The following is a 26,358-nucleotide window of genomic DNA, read 5'->3' on the forward strand; positions in this document are numbered from 1 at the left end:
GAGGACCCCGGGCTGGGCGCCGCCGCCGGCTCATCTACTCTTTCCCTCAGCCTCCTCCTTTCAACCTTGTTCCCCTTGTCCGCGCGGCCTCTGGTGCAGCGGCGGCGCCTCCTGTCCCTGCCTCAGCTCTCTTCCCTTCTTCCCTCCCTGGCAGATCCCCGAGTTCGCCCGCCATGGCTTTACTCACTGCGGCCGCCCGGCTATTCGGAGCTAAGGTGAGCAACTAGGAGGGAGCGCGCGGTTCCAGGGTGGGGCTGAGGCGACTGCAGGCCCTCAAGCCCGGGGTCTCCCTCCCCTACCCAGGCGCACCCCAGTGCGTCTTAAAGGGGCCCTGCGCTTGGCTGGCCGCCTGCCCTGCTTGGAGCTCCCAGGGCTATGTGCTTTCCGGCCCACTGGGGGTGAAGTGAGTGCTGCCCGCCCTGGCCTGAGGTCTTGGGCCGGTGGGGAGGCCGGACCGAGCTGTCACCCCGCGTGTCTAGGGTGGAAGAGGCGGGGGTGCTTGGCCTGGAAGAAGGAATGAAGAACATAGATGTATTCCACTGGGATTAGGGAAAGAGCCTGTTTGGAAGAAGGGGCTGGCTAAGAGAAGTGGCAAGGGTGCGCAGATGTGCTCACTCTATCCTGGGCCCGAGCTGGAGCCGTGGCTAATTTCAGCTTCGACTGGTTAGAGAGATTCTTGTCAGTTTCAGAACTGCCGGCTTCCATTTCTCCAGCCCAGTTATTTAAGCCTTTAGTGACCAAGCATAGCAGTTCCTACTGGAGGAATGCGACTCGGGTCCTCTTCGTCCTTGGGACTTTTGCACTTACTCTATATAGGAGGAGCTTGGGTGGGGTGGAGGGCTTGTGTAGAACCTTCTGCATGATTATCACATGTGATTGGAGAAAACTTGTTCCTATAAACTGCAGGCTGATAAGCGAAGATAACTGAGCGGGAGATAGTAATTCCAAGGTTACATGACCGGTCCTACTACTTGCTCACTTAAGTTTTACTGTTGCTCTTAAATCTGCTCTACCCAAGAAAGGTTCCTCTTTTGGGGTCCCCTTTACTTTTTAAAAATTTATTTGGCTGCAGCACTTGGAATCTAGTTCCCTGACCAGGGCGGGAATCCAGGCCCTCTGCATTAGGAGTGTGGAGTCTAAGCCACCAGGGAAGTCCCATGGGAGGCCCTTTATTTGACTTTTGTTGTTGTTGGGATCATAAGGAATATTGTTGCATACACAGTGTTTTCAATTTCATATTGCCAAAATTAGTTTTGTCTCTGGGTAACTGGGTCCTTTAAACAGAAAGACTGGTGTGCTGAGGGGTCCCAGCCTTCTAATCCAAGCTGGGACAGTCCCACAAGTGACCTTGACTCTTGCAAAGAACTTACACTTTTTTCTTCTGCAGACAAATTAAAGCTGCCAGCACCTAAGGGGAGGAAAGGAAAAACCTAGAAAGGTTTTGGCTTACAGTGTGTTGTCTTGAATGGTTGGCAGATAAGGTAGAGCCTGCAGCATTTACAGGTTTTTCCAGGTACTCAGCAGTATGGTAGAGGCTGACCATTTAGGAGATACTTGTCTTACTTGACGGTAGTTCCTTCCACTACCAGGGAACAGGGAAAGGAAGCCTCTTGGGAAATGAAGCAAGTTCTGGATAGTGTTTTGGCAGAATAGGGGATACTATAATTAGCTCATTCCAGAGCTGCTAACTCTACAGCTTGAAACAGCCTTTGGAATTTACATTCGAATTTAGTTTGTCTCTTAAACCTCTGGGGAAACTCAGAAAGTTTTTGAGTTGACAAGGCAACCTAATTGTAGTGATCATTATTGTTTTGTGTACTTTCCTGTTGGACCTGAGGATCCTAGAAACCTGTATATTGGAAGCCCTTAGAAGGCTTTCGACCCTTATAACAAAGCTCAACAGACCAAGGAGTGGAAACTTCCTGAGATCTGAGCAGTATAGCCAGAATACCAAGAAGTCTTTCAATCTGACAGCATTGCTAGCATCTGCCCGAACTTTCCAGATTAGCCTACAGCTTAATGGTGCTCAGTTTTTCTTTTGCTATTAAGGTAGGCTTTAGAAAGCAAAAATAGTCTTCTAGCCTACCACTTTGATTCTCAAAGTCAGGTGTAATTCACTTTTCTGAGAAAACTTGGCTAGGAGACACAAATGCTAATCATTGTTCTGTTCCACCCTGCCCACTGTCAGGTAATTTAATGAGCACCTGAGTTGGAGAAGGCACTGGCACCCCACTCCAGTGCTCTTGCCTGGAAAATCCCATGGATAGAGGAGCCTGGTGGGCTACAGTCCATGGGGTCGCTAAGAGTCGGACACGACTGGGCGACTTCACTTTCATGCACTGGAGAAGGAAATGGCAACCCACTCCAGTGTTCTTGCCAGAAGAATCCCAGGGACGGCGGAGCCTGGTGGGCTGCCGTCTATGGGGTCGCACAGAGGCGGACACGACTGAAGCGACTTAGCAGCAGCAGAGTTGGAGAGACCACCTCATTCAGAGCCTTGAGGTTATTTGACTTCTTGTCTATCTGAATGAATTTCTAGTAAGCAATGGCTTTAGTGTTAGCTGTGGGTACCTTCGCTTTGTGCTGTAAATACTGTCTTTTCATAGGTGATCTGAGTTGGGAATTAGAGTAGATTCACCAGTTAACTTCTGCATTCTTAATACCAAAGTGACAGACAGCCCTACTTCTTGTATCTTTGAGAATTATTCCTCTAAGCTGTTTGATAACTTTAGTTAAGTCAATCCAAAAGTGTTTCTAGATTATTTCTAGACTTTTTCAAGACACTTAATACCCATGGTTCCTTTACAGCTAGCCCACACCACTACACATCTCTTCTGTAAATTCAAGCCTGAAACTGGATTCTACACAACTGAGTCAGTTTTGTCCTTTGAAGTATTAGTTAAGCTTAAAGCCCAAAACCTGTTAGGGCAAGCTCTCGAACTTCTTTGATTCTCTGCTACCCAAAGTAATGGCAACTCTGTAATGGCTTACTAGATGAATCAGAGATGAACAGTGGAGAGCGATGCCTCATCCTGTGCTAGTGGTGAAGTGATTGTATTTGTTCTTCCTGGTGGTCTTTAGATTTGTAGCCATTGAATGCATAGGTGTGGGGAGCCATTGAGATAAGCAGGGATTAAGCAGGTAATCAGAAGGGAAGGCTGACATTCCAAGTGGGCAGAAGGCAGGAAACCAGACTTGGTGGAGCTCCCTAAAGCCACAGAGTAATTTCTTATGCCCTGATTTCGGTGCCTTATGTAATAAAGTTGAATAGGATTTGAGTGAAATTAAAAACAGTAGAGAAACAACTTTAGCAGCAGATCTTAGGATCTGTTTTTCAGTTCTTCCCTCAACTTGCTTGAATTCCTATATTTCTTTTAACATGTTATCATTTTAAAAGATCTGTAAGTAAGTTCACAGTGAGTGTCATCACCTGGGGTGGCTTGTTCACACTGCATGTTTATGAATCCTATATGCAGATTCTGGTTCAGCAGAGGTGGGGTGGATCTGGAAATTTGTATTTTTTCAAGTGTCTCAGTTGACTGCTTGGTGATCCCCTCCTGTTGGGCCATTAAAGACACGTGTAGTCCTTTTTGTTTGTAACTATATTTAATATATATGTGTGTGTGTGTATTTGGGCTTTTTTTTTAATTAGTGATTTTTTTAAAAAATGTGTATTTATTTGATTGCATCAGGTCTTGGTTGCAGTACACAGGATCTAGCACAGATTCTCTAGCTGTGTCACATGAGGTTAGTTGCTCCTTGATAAGTGGGATCTTATTCCTCAACCAGGGATTGAACTTGTGTCCTCTGTATTGCAAAGCAAATTCTTAACCACTGGACCACCAAGGAAGTCCCTAACTAGTGATTATTTTTAAATGACTTCAAAAATAGCTGTAGTCTGTTTTAGACTATTTTGCTCTAGGTTTATCCTCCTATGTCTTTTTTTCAAATGACTTAGGAAAAGATTTTTGTAAATCCCTGAAACAAAGCATTGTAAGAACTCCTAGTAGAAGTGAGGAAACAGTTTCTAGTTCTTGAGAAAGTAGTACACTGACAGATCCTATATATTTTACTCGGTAGTATATGCTTAGTATGCACATAATAATAAATAGGTGTTTAGCAACTATTAAAGAACAATAAGAATTTCTCTGAAAGAAAAATTAGGACTCAATTCTTTCCTAAGGCTGAATTGGTGTCCTTTGCAGTCTTCTTCATTGAATAATCAGCAAACCTTTAGAGAAGGGTCTGTTAGGCAATGGGAGTTGGGCAGAATTATTAAGGGAATTCTTGTGAGTATGAAGGGCATCAGAGTACGAAATCTAAAGATTTCTCTGCTCAGGCTATTAAGTGGCCTGACCAAGTAGTGTGGGTAGACTTTCAGTATTACCCTTGTGAAACACAGATGTTAAATGGCTTTAGTTCTCTGACCTGGTTCTGGGGAGAGAGAAGTCATTGTCCTGTGTGTGTTTGTTTTTACTTAATGCAAGTTGTTTCTTCTGCATTGGAAGCTTTCATAGCACAAGATTTTTCTTGCAGTTATTAGAGAATTGTGTTTGTTTCATCAACTAAGCCAGTTCTGCTGGCTTGGCAAGCTCTGATCTTTTGTTAATGGACAAGGGCTCTAATCAAATCAGGAGCATCTCTCACAAGTTTTTTTTAAATTAATTTTTTTAAATTGAAATGTAGCTGATTTACAGTATTTCAGGTGTACAACATGGTGATTCACAATTTTGTAGATTATGTTCCATTTATAAATATTATTTTGTATTGGCTGTGTTCCCTATCAGAGAAGGCAATGGCACCCCACTCCAGTACTCTTGCCTGGAAAATCCCATGGGTGGAGGAGCCTGGTAGGCTGCAGACCCATGGGGTCGCTAGGAGTCGGACATGACTGAGCGACTTCACTTTCGCTTTTCCCTTTCATGCACTGGAGAAGGAAATGGCAACCCACTCCAGTATTCTTGCCTGGAGAATCCCAGGGACGGCGGAGCCTGGTGGGCTGCCGTCTATGGGGTCACACAGAGTCAGACACGACTGAAGCGACTTAGCAGCAGCAGTAGCAGTGTTCTCTATACTGTACAACATATCCTTGTAGCCTATTTATTTTATACACAGTAGTTTGTGAGCTCACAAATTTGATGTTGGAGCTCCTGGATATGTGCCAGGACATGTTCTGAATGTGTCTTTGATGGAGTATTGAAGGAAATTTGGCTTTTCTCTTGTAGAGTAAGGGTCCTAGATGTGGATCAATGATGATAATAGGCTAAGAGGAGTAAGAGAGAAGTAACTACATTATTAAGTAAGTGCTTATCCAATGGGATTCTACTGTTTGCAGAATTTGGGGGAGAAAGGAGTAGTTTTAATTGATTTTTGTTAAGGGATTTGGCCAATACCCTAAAGTATTATAAGCAAGTCTTTGGCAGAATTTCCTGCATGTTTTATTTGTCCTTTTCCTCCCTTGACCTTTTAAGATAGAGGTTCCCTTAATTGTATTTTTCCATCCTAGCATAGCACATTTGACAGCTGCAGCCCATTTCTATCAGTAATAGCCAGCTCGCTAAAAGTTATTGGCATGGGATGGCAGCATGTGGGGTTTGAAAAAGCCTTTTAGTGATGGTAATTCCCACCACCCTGTAGAGAATTCTGGCAGACAGAACTTGTGAGCCTGGCCCTTATCTTTGGAAGTAGCTCTTACCATCTCTCCCCATGAAGCAGCTGACCTACGGAGTGAGATGATTGCCTGATTCACCTGACAGCTGCCTTTCCAGTAGGACAGCTCCACACGTGGCATGTAACCAGAAGCCAAAGCTCAGTTGCCACACCTCCAGAATTGGGGGGAGGAGCTAGGAGTTGAAAGTTCAGGGATGACTCAGAGATTTGTAAGCTGCCTGTTCTATCTGTGAGTATAGCCTGAATGCACTGTACAAAAGCCATTTAGCAGCTTTCACTGGCAGCCTCCTAGGAGGTAGATGAGATGAGGTATGTAGCCTAAGGTATGACAGCCCTATAACACCTCCTGTCTAGATTCTCCTACTGGTGAAGATTATGGTTAGTTAAATTTGTTTCCTCTCCCTGAGACTCTTCTCTTGGTCAGGAGGCCCTTCAGAAAGTTGGGGCTTTATTTCCTGTTCTTCAGCTAGAGGGAATTATTCACTCACCCCTTCTTCAGACTTGACTGTCTCTTTCCTGGGATCCAGCTCCACAAGAGAGTTGTGACACAAGTTGGTAGGTAATAGGCCAACACATAACTAAGAAATATATTTACTGATCTCAGCTATGCAGAAGGCACTGTTCTAGATGCTTTCATGCAAATGATTTCGTATAGTCCATTTGTCTACTCTGAAATTGGCTTTATTACCAATTTTGAGATGTGAAAATTGAAACTAGAAGTTAGGTCATAGAGCCATGGTAGCACAGTAGGATAGTAGCAGGACCTGGATTTAGGACTTTACTCTTGAGACTAGAGATCTCTTCAAGAAAATTAGAGATACCAAGGGAACATTTCATGCAAAGATGGGCTCAATAAAGGACAGAAGTGGTAGGGACCTAACAGAAGCAGAAGATATTAAGAAGAGGTGGCAAGAATACACAGAAGAATTGTACAAAAAAGATCTTCATGACCCAGATAATCACGATGGTATGATCACTCACCTAGAGCCAGACATCCTGGAATGTGAAGTCAAGTGGGTCTTAGGAAGCATCAGTATAAACAAAGCTAATGGAGGTGATGGAATTCCAGTTGAGCTATTTCAAATCCTGAAAGATGATGCTGTGAAAGTGCTGCACTCAATATGCCAGCAAATATGGAAAACTCAGCAGTGGCCACAGGACTGGAAAAGGTCAGTTTTCATTCCAATCCCAAAGAAAGGCAATGCCAAAGGATGCTCAAACTACCGCACAATTGCACTCATCTCACACGCTAGTAAAGTAATACTTAAAATTCTCCAAGCCAGGCTTCAGCAATACGTGAACCGTGAACTTCCAGATGTTCAAGCTAGTTTTAGAAAAGGCAGAGGAACCAGAGATCAAATTGCCAGCGTCCGCTGGATCATCAAAAAAGCAAGAGAATTCCAGAAAAACATCTACTTCTGCTTTATTGACTATGCCAAAGCCTTTGACTGTGTGGATCACAATAAACTGTGGAAAATTCTGAAAGAGATGGGAATACCAGACCACCTGACCTGCCTCTTGAGAAACCTGTATTCAGGTCAGGAAGCAGCAGTTAGAACTGGACATGGAACAACAGACTTGTTCCAAATAGGAAAAGGAGTACGTCAAGGCTGTATATTGTCACCCTACTTATTTAACTTATATGCAGAGTACATCATGAGAAACGCTGGGCTCGATGAAGCACAAGCTGGAATCAAGATTGCTGGGAGAAATATCAATAACCTCAGATATGCAGATGACACCACCGTTATGGCAGAAAGTGAAGAAGAACTAAAGAGCCTCTTGATGAAAGTGAAAGAGAAGAGTGAAGAAGTTGGCTTAAAGCTCAACATATAGAAAACTAAGATCATGGCATCTGGTCCCATCACTTCATGGCAGATAGATGGGGAAACAGTGGAAACAGTGGCTGACTTTTGTTTTCTGGGCTCCAAAATCACTGCAGATGGTGATTGCAGCAATGAAATTAAAAGACACTTACTCCTTGGAAGGAATGTTATGACCAACTTCACATATGAAAAAGCAGAGACATTACTTTGCCAACAAACGTCCGTCTAGTCAAGGCTATGGTTTTTCCAGTAGTCATGTGTGGATGTGAGAGTTGGACTGTGAAGAAAGCTGAGCACTGAAGAATTGATGCTTTTGAACTGTGTTGTTGGAGAAGACTCTTGAGAGTCCCTTCGACTGCAAGGAGATCCAACCAGTCCATCCTAAAGGAAATCAGTCCTGGGTGTTCATTGGAAGGACTGATGTTGAAGCTGAAAATCCAATACTTTGGCCACCTGATGCGAAGAGCTGACTCATTTGGAAAGACCCTGATGCTGGGAAAGATTGAGGGCAGGAGGAGAAGGGGACGGCAGAGGATGAGATGGCTGGATGGCATCACCGACTCGATGGACATGGGTTTGGGTAAACTCTGGGAGTTAGTGATGGACAGGGAGGCCGGGCGTGCTGCGGTTCATGGGGTTGCAAAGAGTTGGATACGACTGAGCAACTGAACTGAACTGAACTTGATAACACAACATCCTAGACTCTTGGTGTTCTCCCCTTCTGCTTCCTTGCTTAACACTTTAAACCATGGATGTTTCTCAAACTTTACTGTTCATAGGAATTAACCTAATGAGTTTGTTAAACTACAGATTTGGATTCAGTAGGTCTGAAGTGAAACCCAAGATTCTGCGTTTCTGACAAGCTCCAGGTAATGGTAATATTGCTGGCCAGGCAGTCATATTTTTTAAATAGCAAGGTTTTTATGTACCTTTATATATATGTCCTTGTTGGAGCCTTAGGATCAGACTTTGGAGCCAAGTAGCTTGAGTGTTATCCTAGATGTGGAGAGGGAAAGGGAAACAGTAGTAGTTTTGCTTTAGATGTCTCAGTTATTTAGTATAGGAGCTCAGACTGGAACCCAGATTTCCTTTCCTAATTCCAAGCCATGTGCTCTGTCTTCTACATCATTAGGTAAAGTTATCCTAACCTGAATTTTTTCCAATATTCTATCCATATTGATTGCTTTTAAAATCCTTCATATTTCTTGAGTTTTTTTTTCCCCCTACGCTGCAGGGTGAGCTAAAATATGACTAAACTTGACATTGAAGAGTGCTGGAAAGTAGCCGTACTATTTAATTTTCTGTATTTATTAAATAACAAATACAAAGCACTTGGTGCTGCGTGCCAGGCATGATCGTAAGTGCTTCATAAATATTGACTTAATTCATCCTCATAGCAGTGCTTTGAGGTAGGTTCAATTATTTCCGTTTTACAAATATTTTCTCAGGTCCTTTCTCCTCCTTCTGGGACCTGTGTAATGCGAATGTTGGTGCATTTAATATTGTCTCAGAGGTCTCAGACTGTCCTCATTTCTTTTTTTTTTTTCATTCATGTCTTCAAGCTCACTTATCTGTTTCTTCTGTGTCACTTATTCTGCTAGTGATTCCTTCTAGTGTATTTTTTATTTAAGTTATTGTATTGTTTATCTGTTTAACTTTTCCTGGTGGCCGAGATGGTAAAGCGTCTGCCTACAATGTGCGAGACCTGAGTTCGATCCCTGGGTAGGGAAGATCCTCTGGAGAAGGAAATGGCAACTCACTCCAGTATTCTTGCCTGGAAAATCCATGGACGGAGGAGCCTGGTAGGCTGCAGTCCATGGGGTCGAAGAGAGTCAGACAGGACTGAGCCACTAAACTTAAACTTTATTGTTTATCTGTTCTTTAGTTTGTTGTTAAACATTTATAGTGTCTTGATCAGTGCCTCTATTCTTTTTCCAAGATCTTGGATCATCTTTAGTATCTTTACTCTGAGTTCTTTTTCAGGTAGATTGTTTACATTTTAGAGATAAGGAAATTAAAGCACAGAAAGATTAAATGACTTGGCTAGGGTCACACAACCAGAAGTATAGTAGGAACAGAATATACTTCCTTCACTTTGGAGCCACATAGCCATGCTATTCACAGACTAGCATTATTTTTGCAAATTGGAGATCTGGCTAAGAAGTGGTGCAGATGGAGATTAGGGACAGTTGAGATCAGCTCTCCTCAAGTTACTTTGAGGTGCCTCATTAAATGGCAAAGACACTCTCTACAAAGGAAATTAAGACTTTGCTGGTGGTGTAAGTATGGTGATACTTTCCATCTGATGCCTTTAAATGATGTTGCATTCTTACAGCCTTGTTAGTTGACCTTCCACCCTTTTCTTTCTGATTTCCCCTTTTTTTTTTTTAACCTTAAGTGAAGTAAAAAGAGGGAAGCTCATTGATTCTAGTAGTTCTGTCTCATAAGGGGAAAAAACTGTTTTTTGTTTTATGTTCATACAGGCATAGTGGTGGAATAGAGACCCCCATTCTAAGAGAATTTCATTCTCATCTTAAGATCAGGCTCTCATTCTGTCAGCTTAGGTTGGATAGATTTTTTTTCTTTTGCCTAAGATTTAACCTTTGACTATTATAATGTCTTCCTCTTGCCAGTGAAGCAGCCAGCCATTATAGAAACTTAAAGATGTTTAGAAGTGAAAAAATTATTATTATGGAGAGATTTCAACTTCTTTTTTCTCTCAGATGGTATATTCCCCTATAGCCTCTTTAAAAGCAAACCCACATAACCAACTATCCAGAGTTAAAGGGTCTGCTGAGTGCTGATGTGGTCTCCAGGAGGTGGGACCTCTATAATAGGGGATCTGGGGGACCGTGGAGCATGGAATAGCTTGAACATAGGAAGTGCTGTAGAAGAGTAGTTTGAACCCACTCAAGGTTTTCCCTTGTTCACTTTTTGATGACTAGTAAGATAAAGGAAATAGTTATTTCTTGAGTGCTGGGTCCACTCCCATTCACCCTGTGTAGGATGAACAGGCTAAATAGCTATTTGTGCTGTGTTCTTTCTGCCCAAATGGTCCTCAGTGAGCTAGAGGGGATTCTTTAGAAAGTTAATGAGAGGAGTCGCAAGCAGTCCTCATTAACAATTTGAGGCCTTCCCACTTTGTTTTAGGGCCACATTAGCTTGCCTTGTGCTCTCTGAATTTAGCTTTGGATATTCTTGCCTGGGAAATCCCATGGACAGAGGAGCCTGACAGGCTATAGTCCATGGGGTTGCAAAAAGTCAGACACGACTGAGTGACTTCTCTTTCTTTTGATTCTTTTTAAAATAAAGTTTTCTGAAGGGTCTCTTCCCTTTTCATTTCTTCCTCCTGCCCCAACAGAAAGAGGGGTATGAAATTCTAAAAGCCTCAGACACTACTCAGTCTCACCTTAAGCATGTGGTGTTTTGGAATTTATACAATACCACTAGTTCAAATGATTTCCAGCACAATCAGACAGCAACGCAATACAGTCGGCCCTTTGTATCCATGGGTTTTGCACCTGTGGGTACAACCAACAGTGGATCAAACGTATTTTTTTAATTCCAGAAAGTTCCAAAAAGCAAAACTTACACTGGCCATGTGCTGACTATTGGCATAGCATTTACTTTGTACTTACAACTATGTAGCATTTACATTGCATTAGGTATTATAAGTAATTTAGAGATAATTTATATGGAAAAATATGCATAGGTTATATACAAATACTACACCAGTTTACGTAAGAAACTTGAGCTTCCTAAGATTTTGGTATCTTGAGGGTGGGGAGGTCCTGGAACCAGTTTCCCCTTGAATACTGAAGGATGACTGTAGTTACTTAAAAAAGTGTCTCTGACCTTTTGGCAAAAGGAGAGGTATAGACTTGCTACATAGTTAGTGTGTGTGTGTGTGATCTTTAGTTTGCAAAGTGCTTCCACATCCACTGTAATTTAATCATCACAAGACAGCCCTGTGGGATGTAGTGAGTATCAGCACCATTTTATAGATGAGGACCCTGGGGCTTATTTTAACTATCTCATTTTATCTTCAAAATAATCTCGTGAAGAAAAGTCAGCCTCCTTGCCTAAGTTCTTACAATTTGGTAGTAGTACAACTGGTTGTCTTTTTCAAAGGTAGTGATGAACTTTCTGTTGCAACTCAGCAATCTTCATAGAAAGTTGTGTTTCTTGGGGGGAAAACACTCTCTAAATATAGAAAAATATAGCCTAGCTACAAAATATGGAAGCAATCTAAGTGTCCATCAAGAGATGAATGGATAAAGATGTGTGTGTTTATATACACAATGCAATACTACTAAGCCATTAAAAAGAATGAAATTTTACTATTTTCAGCAACATGGAAGGACCTGGAGTGTACCATGTGAAGTGAAATAAGTCAGAAAGACAGATGCTGTGAATCACTTACATGGAATCTAAAAAAGAAAACTAGTGAATATAACAAAAAAGAAAAATACAGATATGAGAATAAACTAATGGGTGCCAATGGGGAGAGGGAAGTGGGGCAATAACTATAAATGGAATATAACCTTAAAAAATTATGAATCATTATGTTGTACACCTGAGACTTACAGAATCAACTATACTTCAGTTTAAAAAAAAATTGGTACAGGTGTGTGAGTGATAAACTCTCAGCTTTTGTTTACCTGAAATGTCTTTATTTCACCTCCTTTAAGAGTTTTTTCTTTTTCACCTGGGTACACAAGTCTAGTAATTTCTCTCAGTATGTTAAAGCTAATTTACCAGTTTTCTAGTTTCCATTGCTGTTGTTGAGCAGTCTGGTTGTTACTTTGTAGATATTCTGTCTTCTCAGTGCTTTTTCCAGGAGCATTTCAGGTAGTGTTGTAAAAGGTCACTTTCTCCTCTGGACTCTCCTAGACTGGAGAGGTTGAAGTGCTGCCAAAGGACTAGGTGCTGAAGAGAGATTACCAGCCTGGTTAAGGGAGTGAGCTTTTCTTGGGGCTCCTCAGAACTATGGAAAGCTAGATTTTTGAAGGACTGGGTACTTTAACAACTGCCTCTCTGCCATTTCCTTCATGCCTAACAAAGCCCAGCCCTTAGAACCCAGGTGATGGGAGAGGCTCTTCGGGGAGTGCTGATGAAGCTGCTGCCTCCAGACTGGAAATTCTTTCCAGGTCACTCAAAGCCTTATGCAGCTTTCATATGTCAAACTGTCCATAGATGCTAAAATAAAGAGAGAGAAGTTGAGTCATTTTAATTCCTTGTTAATACTTAGGAAGGAGGATGATTGCATAAGGTTTTGTGGTTTTTTTGCAGAATGCATCCTGTCTTGTTCTTGCTGCCCGGCATGCCAGTGCTTCTTCCACGGTAAGGTTTGGAAAAGAGGACTGAGGATCATTGAGGCAGCTGGACCCTGGGGTGGGCTACCATCCAGGCTCTTATCATTATCCCGAGTGTCTCCTGGAGGTGACCAGGACTCTTGTTATAGCCATTATTACTACTACTATTTTAAGATAGCTAAATCACTGTGGACATGATAAGGGCTGTGGGATTTTGGCTGGAAAAAAGTAGCTCTGTAATGTACTTCAACGAAAGTACCATTCTCTTCACTGACTATTCAAAGCGTTCTGTCCCATAAAGGAAATGCTATAGCTTATGGTATTCATTAGAAAATAGACTATTCTTAAGTTTATAGTTTAGGGGTAGTTAAGTAATTCACATTATTGTGCAAACATCATCACTATTCATCTCCAAAACTTTTGTCTTCCCAAATTGAAACTGTACCCATTAAACAACTCCCCATTCCCTTCTTCCTCTGCCTAATTCTTTTACCCTCATCTGTACAGAGTAGTTGACCAGGCTTCCCTGACAGAGAAAGCCAAATTCTAAAAAGCAGTCTTAACATATCAACTTTGCAGAAACATAATCAATATTTTGATCATCACTTAGCCTTTCTACTCCTCTTTTTAGAATTTGAAAGACATATTGGCTGATCTGATACCTAAGGAGCAGACCAGAGTTAAGACCTTCAGGCAGCAACATGGCAAGATGGTGGTGGGCCAAATCACTGTGGACATGGTAAGGGTTGTAGGGTTTTGCCTGGAAAAGGAGCTTGGTAACATGCTTTGACAAAAGTACCATTCTCTTCACTGACCATTCAGAGCATTCTGTCCTATATAGGGAAATGTTGAAGCTCATGGTGTTTGTTAGAAATTAGACTGTTCTTTTCTACAGATTTTTTTTTTTTTACTTTACAATATTGTATTTTTCTACAGATTTAATAGTTGAGACTAACCTAATTCATGTATGGGAAAGGATGAATGAAGTTTCTATTACTCTTCCCAACCCCTCGACTTTTGGGCTCAAGGTTCTCTGTCTCTGAGTTGATGCTGTGTTGATCATCCAGTTAGACCAGAGCTCTAGCTGGCCTTATAGAACAGCTTTAGGATGGTTTCTTTTTCAGTTCTGAGAATCTCAGCAGCTCAGATGATAATTTCACAACACTGTTTAGCTATTGGTCTCCATCTTCTTTCCCTATAGTCAATCCCATTCTGTTTACTTTGGTTGGTGGGAATGAGGGGAGAAGAGCGGGCAGGAGAAAAAAAATAAGAAAAGGGAGCACAGGCAAAAACACTAACTAAAGATACTGATTTCTCAACTTAAAAAATTCGTTTCCAGCATTAGCAGTCTTCCTTTCAAAATTACATTCTGTAGAAAGTTAACTCAGAAATCACCCAAAGTTTTGCAAGTCAGAGACTAAATTTCCTCCCCCAGATCCCATGAAGCTCTAACAAGCTCTTGCCTGAATTATTTGGACAACTTGTTACATCCTCTTCTTTTCTTTAGATGTATGGTGGCATGCGAGGCATGAAGGGATTGGTATATGAAACATCAGTTCTTGATCCTGATGAGGTAAGAGACCTCCTGTCGATCACTAGTAATCACTGACTTTACTGAGTTGGGCACACCATAGATTAAATCACTAAGGGTGAGGAGAACAAAATAGGGCACATACCTATATATTTTGGAAGGTGAAAATAGGTACATATGGAATAGCTGAAGAATAACTTTACCTTTTAAATATACCAACTAGTAAAAATACAAAGCAAGAGTAAGTTACCTGAAGATTTACATTTTGAAAGTTGTAACTTGTTGACAGGTCTGAAGAAAGTGAGATCAGTCAATTTATGTGATTTTTGAGTTGTAATCCTTACTTCTCTCCCTCAAGGGCATCCGTTTTCGAGGCTACAGCATCCCTGAATGCCAGAAACTGCTGCCAAAGGCTAAGGGTGGGGAAGAACCCTTGCCAGAGGGCTTATTTTGGCTGCTGGTAACTGGAAAAATCCCAACAGAGGAACAGGTAAGCAGAAGGACATTAGCTCTTCTCATTCCCCTCCTTTGCCTTTTTCTAATCTCAAGCACTTAATCTTGTTCTGGTTATGGGGGGTAGTTTATAGAGGGGAAGGAAATCCGAGCAGAGTTCTGCTTTGTAAGTGGACTGGATTGAAATCTCTTGGATTTTATTTACTTGAGGTCAGTCTTTTCATTTTCTTTATTTTTAATTTTTTATTTTGGTCACACCAGGCAGCTTGCAAGATCTTAGTTACCATTTTGCAAGTTACTCAGAGCCAGAGATTCAACCCAGGCTCCCAGCAGTGAAAGCACCGAGTCTTAACCACTGGACCACCAGGGGATACTCACTGTCTTTTTTTTTTTCCTCATTTTCTTTTAATTTTGGCTGTGCTGGGTCTTCCTTGCAGTGTGCAGGCTTTCCTCTAGTTGTGGCACACAGGCTGTAGAACACATGGGCTTCTCTATTCTCCAGTTGCAGCACATGAGCTTTGTTGCCCAGTAACATGTCGGATCATAGTTCCCTGACCAGGGATTGAACCCATGTCCCCTGCATTGGAAGGCAAATTCTTAACCACTGGACCACCAGGAAAGTCCCCTGCTGTCTTTTTATTTGTCTTCTTTTTCCTTGTCTAGTGTTATGAGCGATGTCTTCCTTTTCACAGGTATCTTGGCTCTCACAGGAGTGGGCAAAGAGGGCAGCTCTGCCTTCCCACGTGGTCACCATGCTGGACAACTTTCCCACTAATCTACACCCCATGTCTCAGCTCAGTGCAGCTGTTACAGCTCTCAACAGTGAAAGTAACTTTGTCCGAGCATATGCAGAGGGTATCAACCGAACCAAGTACTGGGAGGTAGGAAACTTTGCTTTGATGATTGATGTTCAGTGGAGATTCAAAGGACCTGAATGTGAAGAAAGAAAAAGGAATGAAGAGTCCTTAGGAAAATTACTACCCTGAGTTATGCCAGAGATTCATTTAACAAAATTTTATTGTAGGCTTGCTTTTTATGGGTCATTGGAATTACAAAGATAAATGAAGCATGCTTTCTATCACCAAGGTTATTGATTTTAGTAAGGGTGATATACAGGTAAAAAAGAAATTACAGTTCAGTAATCTTGCTATAATAGAGGTATGTACACAGCACTGTTGGAACATTGAAAAAGGTGTGACTTAATTGCAGGGTCCCTGAGGAAGGTTTCGCAGAGTAGACATACCCTGGCCCCAAAAGATCCTTTCTCCTCTTCTTCAAATGAGAACCTTTTTTAAGTTGGAAGGATGGCACCTAAGGCAATCCTGGAGTCTAGGAAGGACCTATTGCAGTCAGCCACAGTTTGGGCTAACCCACTCTAGATACCTGTCAGGAGTGGAAGGGTAGTTAGTATCCTGGAATTAGGATGCAAAAAGCAAATGAGCTTTATTCTCTGAAAACACAATGTGACTTTCATAGTTTGAACTCTATTGTGAGAGTATGAGAAAATTGTTGGGCCTTGTCCTAGTGCATAGGACACAGTTCCTTCCCTCCTCTTTCCAATACCTCACAAACACTGGGTAAGGTACAATTTATCTGGCTAGGTCTACAGAAGGACATCTTTTTTTGTTTGTTTCTTATTTAGAGACAGGTAGTATAGGAATGAAAAAGTCCCTTTTGGCAAAGCAGATGCATTAAATGATTTTTGACCAGAAGGCCCCCAAATAGTTCACTGTGAGTTCATACTATTCATAGAATAGTATGGCCCACTTGTCTGATGAAATCTCCTTGGGGTTTTGGCAAATCCCACTCCATTTGATTGGTCAGTGTTTATTCAGTGCCACCTGTGTATACAGAATTGAGTGCTGTTGAGGAAAAGAGGGAGAGAAAGTTTGCAATTGATACTAGTCTGGTTGGCTTTGAGGAGAAAGGTATAGGAATGATGCAAATTAAACATATTCACGAGCATATATGAAGTCACAAATCAGCAGATTCAGAAGGTTGTATAACCTGAGTATATTGCTTTTCATTTTCTTTTTAAAATGCTGTTTCAAGTCATTGTTATCTGTGTGGGTCACCATAACAGAAGAGGTTAAATCAAGCCCAACATTTCTTTTGAGACTTGTTTGTTAGAAATTGATCACTCAGGAGTGCCTGTTACTACTTATGATGCTGTTGTGTTGACTGTTGTAGAGTTCTTCATACTTTGCAGTAAATACCTATAAGATATTTCCCAGGTATCCAAACATGCTGCATTGCTTCACACTGTCCTTTATTGAATCAGGAAGATTAATCTTGTTCTCTGCTTGCTCTTGCCTCCATTTCAGTGTACAGCTATTGATTGGTTGTTCTGCCACCTCTTGGGGAGATGTCATTTGAGGGTGGCTGTCTTGAGGTAAAGATTGTATTTCAGGACTTTACCAACCTGGAGAGTATTTATTAGCATTACTGATATATCTGTCAGCCTCAGGATGTGTGTCTAATAAAGTTCATACTGAACAAAAGTTAGCACAAGTAATTGCTCTAGTCGAAGTTGGTGCTATTTTGCTGCCACATCTTGTATCTCTCTCAAAAGTCATTGAAGCATCATTTCAATTTAGTTCTCTCTCTTGCTTAATTTAACCATTCTGCTTAAGTAGAATTGTATGTTTCTGTTTAAAAAAAATATTAAATATTTTTCATGTTTAAAAATTTATGTTAGAGTACCTGTGATCTAAGTCTCTTCTAGAAGCATCAGTTCATGCTGTGTTTTACATATATTTTAAGAGGATTATCTGCCTACAGCTTTCCTTCCATAGCAGTTTACATGAGATAACTAGTGTAATCTCTTGAGGTAAAAGAGTTAGGTCTTTTTGTAATTGACTTAACTTCACTTGTGACTAGGAGATTACTCTGCTGCTGCTGCTGCTGCTGCTAAGTCGCTTCAGTCGTGTCCGACTCTGTGCGACCCCACAGACGGCAGCCCACCAGGCTCCCCCGTCCCTGGGATTCTCCAGGCAAGAACACTGGAGTGGGTTGCCATTTCCTTCTCCAGTGCGTGAAAGTGAAGTCGCTCAGTCATGTCCGACTCTTCGCGATCCCATGGACTGCATGCAGCCTACCAGGCTCCTCCATCCATGAGATTTTCCAGGCAAGAGTACTGGAGTGGGTTGCCATTGCCTTCTCCACTCTGATGTACAAGCTGTTTAACTGTGAGGTAGCCTTAAGATATTGTTGAATTGGATAAAATTTGCAAAGTAGCTAACAGATCAGGTTTTTCTAGTAAGGCCTATGAACAATAATATGTGTAGGGTTTGAAGCTGTCTACTGTATAGTAAAATCATTATTCCAACACCTAACAAACAACCCTTGAAAGCATGCCAAATATTGGCTTGAATGCTTATACTCATCTGATTTAATCATCAGAACAACCCTATGAGGTAGACCTTACTGTTTATTCTCATTTTACTGAATGGCAAAGTTGAAGATGAGAAAAAGTAGCATGCCCAGGGTCATGCAGCTTGTACCTGGTGGAGACCAGGTTGAGACTTGAGTTTGCTTCACTGTAGGGTCTCTTCATCATTAATAACGACTCTTCGTTTTCTGTGTCTCCTTAATAATGGTTGATAGCTATTAGTAATGCTATGCTAAGTCACTTCAGTCGTGTCCGACTCTGTGCGACCCCATGGACAGCAGCCCACCAGGCTCCTCTGTCCACGGGGTTCTCCAGGCAAGAATACTGGAGTGGGTTGCCATTTCCTTCTCCAGCTATTAGTAATACAACATTGTAAATCAACTATACGCTAATAAAAATTTTTTAAAAAACGATTGCTTGCTAAGTACTTGGCCAGAATTTCTCTGGCCCTAGAGATGCTGGATCACAGTGATGATTATGGCCAGTTTTGTTACCTTTATTACAGGCAGTTGCGGTGGTGGCATGTTTTGTCCTTTTTTTTTTTCCTGAGGGTTTAAAGATGAAGAATGAGTTAGTATCATAGCTAAGTAGCACCTCAGTCTTATTAGCTTATTAAAGAAGAAATAAGGAGTTCTCTGTCAGTGTGTTTGTTTATTGAATGTCTTGACAGTACAGCTTTCCCACTACAAAAAGCAGGGTAAAGATCCCACATTGTCAGACCTGGTCTGATACTTGCTGCTTCATAAACTTCATCCTCAGTGGTAGAAGTTGAAACAATCTTCTTTTTGTAGTTTCTTTATAAATCAGTCATTCATACTTTACAAATAATTGTGAAAATTAGTACAGAGTCCACAGATGCCAGTTGGCCTAGCCCAGAATCTTGTTGTTCTTGGCATTCTGCTAATCAATCCAGGTCTCTTAGAGCTGTATATCCTTGATGCATACTTCTGGAAAACATCTACTTCTTGGGGGATGTAAATCTGCAAGGAGGTGTGGTTAATAGTATGATTATCATGTAAGTAATCTCCTGAGAACTTGTGTTAGCTAAGTACTTCTTGCTTCAAGTAGCTTTTTAATTTTGGCAGTATTCTCATTGAATCTTGGTGGCATTGACAAAATTCAATGCTGAGTACTTGAGTAATAGATGACTTCACATATTTTATCTCATTTAAGATACTTATTATAGATTTTGTTCTTTGTTCCAGCAGAACTACTAAAACCTCATGACTTCTTATAGGAACATTTATCCAGTTAGCTTGATAGGACAGCACTATATAATATCATTCAGCAAGTATTTTCTCCATGGTTCCTATGTACTGTGACTGAAAGTAGAAATTTCTTTGTTTTTTCTTTGGCTGCACCTCACGGCTTGCAGGAACTGAAGCCAACCAGGAACTGAACCCAGGCCTTGGCAGTGAAAACACCAAGTCCTAACCACTGGACCACCAAGGAATTCCCAAATTTTTTTGTTACTAGCAGAAAAAATAGGATTTCCCTGGCAATCCAGTGGTTAGGACTCTGCTTCCACTGCAGAGGACGCAGGTTCAATCCCTGGTCAGTCAACTAAGACCCCATAAGCTGTGCAGCATGGCCAAAAAAAAACTACTAAAAACCCTGTCCCCCTCCCTAGAGGAACTTAAAATCCCTATGAGAAGGTAAAATTGAGACATAAAAGTTGAGCAAACCATTAACATCACAAAAAGACAACCAGATGTTATGTTTCTCTTAATAAATGAACATAGAGCTATTTATCAAAAAGTCTTGCTAAAAAAAAAATTGAACCTGAATCTGCTCAAGCCTCCATCTCTTATCAGTTTGTCAGAAATAAAATGGACAGAGGGACATGTTAAATGACATCACAAGTATATAACCAGCAAAATCTAAACTAAGGGAAATTACAGAACAAATGAGGCTGATTTTCCAAAAGTAAATTGCAAAGTAAAAAAAGGACAGCATAAGAGGGAACTTAAATTGATTAAAAACTACTTCAGAGACATCAGACAATTGTAATGTGGGCTATTTTTCAGTAAAACAAACAAATGAGGTGGAGCTTTAATCAATGAATGAGGTGTGGGGGGGATTTCAATACTGATTAGTTAATGATATTGCAGATTTGTTAAATTTTTTTTCAGTGGGATAATGGTTTTGTGATTTTGATTATGAAGGATCTTTATCTTTTAGAGATACATGCTTAAATATTTACATGTTATATATGATATCTGGGATTCACTTAATACTTTGGGAGATGAGAGGGGAAAGTAAGGGTATAGATGAAACAAGCATGGCCATGAGTTAATAATAATTTAAGCTAGATGATGCTTATTACCTGAGTAATAAGGTAACTTTGTGCCCCAATTTTTACAAATGAGGGATATGTTACTTTACAGGACTATTGCAAGAAAAGAAAAAACTGAAAATAATCTATTTAGCACAGTACCTGTTACATAGTAAGTGCTTTAAGAATGGAAGCCTTTATTAATAACTAACGATTGAATGTCACTGTTTGACCCTTAGCATATATGGTGAATTTTCTTGAAAGATGGAATATAGAATTATTAAAACCTAATGTCTTAGCATGTTCTTTGAGTGCAAAGTCATATAGTGGAAAAGATCATGATTAAACATGTAAGAGTTTGAAATCTGACTTTGGCATTGACTGAATGCTCTGAGGTTCAGTTCCCTTTTCTGTAAAATGAAGGTCATTATATATTTTGTAGAATGGAGAAAAATTGGGAATAATATTTTAATATACATGGGATACTATGTGTAACTCCCTTGATGCAGTATCTGGGTCATAACAGTTACTCAGTTACATGGTCATTGCTGTTTTATATACTCCATATATAACCACCCAGCATATAATCCAAATATCCATATCGATCCAAAAAGCCCAATACATGGAGAAGAAACACCATCCCTGCCTAAGTCTTCTTTGTTGATAATTGCTCTTCTTTTTTCTCCATTTTCCTTTTCTCCCTATCAGTTGATTTACGAAGACTGTATGGATCTGATCGCAAAGCTTCCTTGTGTTGCAGCAAAGATCTACCGGAATCTGTACCGAGAGGGCAGTAGTATTGGGGCCATTGACCCTAAGCTGGACTGGTCCCACAATTTCACCAACATGTTAGGCTATACTGATGCTCAGTTCACGGAGCTCATGCGCTTGTACCTCACCATCCACAGGTGAGGCAGACCCAGCCACCAGATTGCTGGATTGGTGGTGAATATTAAGAGAAACTCCTTGGGACTTCCCTGGAAGTCCAGTGGTTAAGACTCCTCACGTCCACTGCAGAGGGTGTGGGTTCAATCCCTGGTCAGGGAATTGAGATCCTGCATGCCACACAGTGCACCAAGAGAAAAAAAAGAAAAAGCTCCTTAACATTCTTATCTTTTGGGAGCAAGTGGTAGGCAGCAAGGAGACGGAAGCACAGAATATGGGATGATACAAAGCATGAAAGGGGTCTAGTAAAGGCACAGGAGGTCTAGTGAAATTACTATAACCACACTAAGAATAAGCTAGTGCTTCTAGCTCGGAAAAGGTACTAGCTGTTTGCGTTAGATGAGCCCTTTGGCTTTCCAGGAGCTCCCTCTTCTGGCCATTGCTATTAAAGCTTGAGTGAAAGTCAGGGAGCATGGCACACAGGCTGGGCATCATCAACCAGTAACCTCTCCAGCTCTGTGGATTAGTGAACAAACGCTGATAATAACACTGGGACATCTCTTGCAAGAGCTTATGTATAAATGACTGGCTCTAGGCTGGTGTGAACCCATAGCTAGGCAAGTATGTGGACAGTAAGAGAACAGCAAGGTCCCTGTTTGCATAATCTGCCCCTTTTTTCTCCTTTCTCTGGGCCTTGATTCTCCTTTCTTATTTCCCCACAGTGACCATGAAGGTGGCAATGTAAGTGCCCACACCAGCCACTTGGTGGGCAGTGCCCTTTCAGACCCCTATTTGTCCTTTGCAGCAGCCATGAATGGGCTGGCAGGGCCCCTGCATGGACTGGCGAATCAGGTCAGACTCTTCTTCTGCTTCATGTTTTTCTCACTGGCATGCTTTTTTTTTTTCTGATCCTGGCATTCTCTCCTGGCATATACATTGACACTCTTATTCTCTAAACCTTCCCGATAGGAAGTGCTTGTTTGGCTGACACAACTTCAGAAGGAAGTTGGCAAAGATGTGTCAGATGAGAAGTTACGAGACTACATCTGGAACACACTCAACTCAGGACGGGTGAGCAGAGATACTTAGCAATTAAGAAAGAAGCCAAGACTAAAGTTCAATAAATTGAAAGAATGAAGGAGAAAAACAATGAGATAACTCCCTAAATTAGAGGAGATTTCTTTTCCATTTGTCTGCCCTGAGGAATTTAGAAAAGACAAAAATTTCTACCTGAGAATACAACTGGTTTTTCCCCAACCCCATCCTTTGCAGGTTGTCCCGGGCTATGGCCATGCAGTACTAAGGAAGACTGATCCGCGATATACCTGTCAACGAGAGTTTGCTCTGAAACACCTGCCTCAGGACCCCATGTTTAAGCTGGTTGCTCAGCTGTACAAGATTGTGCCCAATATCCTCCTAGAGCAGGGCAAGGCAAAGAATCCTTGGCCCAATGTAGATGCTCACAGCGGGGTGCTGCTCCAGGTGAGCCCTCCCTTCCCTGCTTTCCTCTAATTTATATCATACCCTACTGTTCTCTGCCATGCACAAAATCAGCTCCCTAGTCAGAGCCAGGACTCTCACACCTTCCTTAACCCTGTTGATAAAGTTGCCTGTGGTGTAGAAAGTGTGGGCTGGAGGGAAGGGATGATGATTTCCTTTCAGAATCCAGTTGTTATACTTTTCCCAGTCATTTCTATTTAAGGCTAACTGGGTTAAGGTTTTTAATCACCCTGTACTTGTACATGCCACTACCTGTGGGCCTTTAACACAACTTTTTTCTCTTTTACCTTACAGTACTACGGCATGACAGAAATGAATTACTACACAGTCCTGTTTGGGGTATCACGGGCACTGGGCGTATTAGCACAGCTCATCTGGAGCCGAGCCCTAGGCTTCCCTCTAGAGAGACCCAAGTCCATGAGCACAGATGGTCTGATGAAGTTTGTGGACTCTAAGTCAGGGTGAAACTGAAGACGGGGAGGAAACTATCCACCAGAGAGTGAGGGATCTTTAAAAAAAAAAGTATACTTTTGTTTCGGGGCTTTTAAAGACTTAAGATTAAATTGTATCTGAGGCACTGATGATAAGTTTGAGGTTAAATATAAATTAAGATTTTTAAAAGAAGAAAAGTAACCCCTTCTTCCCTAACCAGCTCCTTTCCCCTGCCTGGTATGAGTTGCCCATCAACTATAGGATGACCAGGACTAATGCATGTAGTATGGGTTAGGTTTGCCCTCACCCCCATCTTCAGAGTGAGAATCTGGCTCCTCTTTCCCTAGGTTGCAGAGAATTTGCTGTCACTTAAGAGCTTTTGATTCTACTCTGTCCACCCTTCAATAGGCCAGCAAACCAGGACTCTGCCCCTTCTGTTTCCATAGGCATCATGTTGGATTGTCAGCTGTACTAAGGCCCATTAACCTCTCCCATGCACACCGACACTTCCTAGCAAGACCTATTGGTGATGCTGTGGCTTTTTTTTTTTTTCTTAAGCTACCAGATGATCATAAAGGCCATGGTATTTGTTGTGACTGGCAACCAATATTTGGTTTTTATTTTTCTTTTTTTTAATTATCCTATTAAAATTAAGATCTAGGAGTGTTCTATTCCCCTTTACTTGAATACTCACCTCTTTCCAGATTTGTACCTGCTGCACCTCAAGTCAAGGTTGCTTTGGACCTTGCCGTCTTGGTCCTTTCTAGAGACCTCTTTTCAGCAGGTATATACAGCACTGTCTAATATGTGGTCTTTCCTAGTTATTTGGCTTTATCAGTGCTTTATGTGAACTAAGTTTTTACTTCCTTGGAACACAAACCACTACCCTCTGACCTTTTTTTTTTTCCCCTTCAATATGCTGTGGGCTATAGAACAGGGACTTAGGAATGACCAGCATGCTATCTTCATGGCCTGATCCCAGGAGTACTAGTACCTCTTTCTGAACAGGGAAATGATTTTTAAGATTGGACATGGTCTCCTTTGACTATCAGGTACTGGGGCTGAGGACATTAAAAATAGTAAACCTCCCTCCTCATCCCCTGCCACAAGCCAATATCCCTTTATTTATCAAGGTTCTTATCCTGTCCCTTCCCCAAGAGCTCACAGTACACTGTTTGTTTTAGAAGCCCCATATGCACAGGTTTCAAGTGACTCAGAAGGTTCTACTGCCTTTTTAAGAAAGGATTAAAAATACACTCCTGCTGTGCCCCCTTCCTCCCTTGCAACTCCTGCCTGTGTTTGTGTGGATCCCTAATCCCCAGAACCATGCTGTTGAGATGGATAATACTGTCTGTAAACCCTTGGGTAACTGTCATGATGCAGACTTCAGGTTGTTCTGTATAAAATGCAAAATAAATGTTTTTATTAACAATGCTTGAGCTTATTAAATGAGGCCTGGAAGAGTCTCCATTCTGAGGTAAGGAGTCTGGCTAGCAAGATCCTAGACTTAATTGGTTGTAAGTTATCCTGTGTATCTCTTTTATCTTTAGGCATGTTTGGCATTCACTTACCCTAATCAGAAGACAGGTTCCCTATGAGATTTCCAAAGGAGATTGCTGCTGTCTTAATGGTTAGAAGTCCTTGATCTTTAGCCCCCACCCTTCCTAAATTTGTTGTAAAGTAGAACACTCAAGGACTAGAGCCGAGACCTCACAACTGCTTAGGTAACTAATCCAAGGAAGCTGGTCGAGCCCAGTGAGTGAAAGGAAATTATACCAAGGGCAGTTAGGGTAGGACAGCTGACTCAGGATCTGACCCTCCAGAGGGCTCTGGAGCTTTGTGGAATGCCGATCCTTCTTTGCTGCCTCCCTTACAGATCCCCCAGAATAAGAGGTGGTCTGGAGGGTATTAGTTATGGGAGGTCTGAGACCAGATTACTCTGTCCTGAGACTCCTGGTGCAACTGACCTTCTGAAAAAGTCTATAAATAGGCAAGGGAGTGGGTACTAGGTCCTGGCTTGTAGAATGTGCTACTATAGTTAGCAGGGACGCTATGTCCAAGAGGCCTTGCACCTTCACTCCCCTAGGGAAGGAAGGCATGACTTTCTTCTGCTCTGCTATGTCTACATTATTCCCCCAAGAAGCAATATAAAAAAGCCAGATTCACACTGTCACAATTAATTTATTGAAATTTTATAAAAACTCAGGCCAAGTAGAAGACAGCCCAGGAGTACAACTGTAAAGTGCTCTTTTGCTCCTTGTCCCTATGGCACTGATGGCTGAGAAAGTCCCTTGCTCTCCACTAGCCAGGCAGCATGGAAGTGAGGTCATAGGGATTTCAAGCTGGGGCCAGATCTCAGGCATCTCCTGAGGCATTTCAGACAGGCAAGGTTATTGACCACCCAGAAGCTCTGTGTCAGAATAAAGAGTTCAATTTCTTCACTCCTAAGAAAAGCTGCTTTCTTCCCCTGGTCAGACACTAAGGCACCTTGACAAGAGCTCAGAGACGACTGCGCAGCCCCAACTATAATTCAGTGTGAGAAGGTGGCAGGCCTCAGGCATATGGTGCTCTCAGGATAACCCTGACCCTTTCCTAGGCATGTCTCCTTTCCATACCACCTTGCCTTTTCTTTCCCCAGCATTTCTAGCCAGCTCAGAGCCCAATTTGGGGAGATTTCAAGGGAGAACAGTAATACGAACATGGACTCTTCTCTCAGATTGGAACAGGAGCCAAATAAATAAGAAAATTGGATGAGGAGGGGGAGGAGAGGCGAGGCTAGGGCATAATCCTTTGCCTCAAGCCTGGTGCACCTCATGAAACATCAGTTCACGGGGGACAGCTGTTTCTGGACCAAACTTGGTTGCTGCCCGGCGCTCGAAGGCAGCGACATTCTTTTTGACAACCTCATCAAAAAAGATGGTGGCCAGCTGGGAGTGCAGCAGAGAGCGAAATTCAAAGGAAATCTGGGAATGGGTAAGAGACAGTCAGAAACTCTTCAAAACCATGTTGGATAGTCCCTGACCAAATGCAAGGGTACTATTCAGTGCCTTTTCCTTCCCCCCACTCCTGTTCCTTAGATC

General features: G+C 41.8%; 2 protein-coding genes across 7 annotated transcripts in view; one reads left to right on the forward strand and one right to left on the reverse strand.

The window, feature by feature from the left end:
• On the forward strand, positions 1-24,710 carry CS (citrate synthase). The gene is made up of 11 exons (XM_081595048.1): positions 1-215; positions 12,789-12,839; positions 13,443-13,550; positions 14,319-14,384; positions 14,701-14,832; positions 15,488-15,676; positions 21,170-21,369; positions 22,069-22,198; positions 22,316-22,417; positions 22,619-22,828; positions 23,141-24,710. Exons 1-11 carry the CDS (start codon positions 174-176, stop codon positions 23,309-23,311), a joined length of 1,401 nt encoding a protein of 466 aa, XP_081451174.1. The 5' UTR covers positions 1-173; the 3' UTR covers positions 23,312-24,710.
• The window catches only part of COQ10A (coenzyme Q10A), a 13,858-nt gene continuing 2,490 nt past the window's right edge, over positions 14,991-26,358 (reverse strand). For 3 of the 6 annotated variants that reach the window (XM_081595051.1, XM_081595049.1, XM_081595053.1), the window contains exon 5: positions 25,440-26,241. In XM_081595051.1, the coding sequence (XP_081451177.1) occupies positions 26,074-26,241 (168 nt within the window). In that variant the 3' untranslated portion in view covers positions 25,440-26,073. Of the gene's footprint in view, positions 15,726-18,817; positions 19,167-25,439; positions 26,242-26,358 lie in introns of those variants that run through there. The other 3 variants (XM_081595052.1, XM_081595050.1, XM_081595055.1) reach the window with 2 other exon arrangements.

Source organism: Giraffa tippelskirchi, chromosome 4, assembly GCF_054371585.1.
Source record: "Giraffa tippelskirchi isolate mGirTip1 chromosome 4, T2T-mGirTip1v1.2.pri, whole genome shotgun sequence".
NCBI classification, from domain to species: Eukaryota; Metazoa; Chordata; class Mammalia; order Artiodactyla; family Giraffidae; genus Giraffa; species Giraffa tippelskirchi.

What these genes read in the sequence shown, in the direction of transcription:
- CS (XM_081595048.1), top strand. Translation starts at nt 174, where the DNA reads ATGGCTTTACTCACTGCGGCCGCCCGGCTATTCGGAGCTAAG. An exon ending in CAGTTCTTGATCCTGATGAG is followed by an intron (nt 14,385 to 14,700) that starts GTAAGAGACCTC and finishes CTCTCCCTCAAG; the next exon opens with GGCATCCGTTTTCGAGGCTA. An exon ending in AAATCCCAACAGAGGAACAG is followed by an intron (nt 14,833 to 15,487) that starts GTAAGCAGAAGG and finishes TCCTTTTCACAG; the next exon opens with GTATCTTGGCTCTCACAGGA.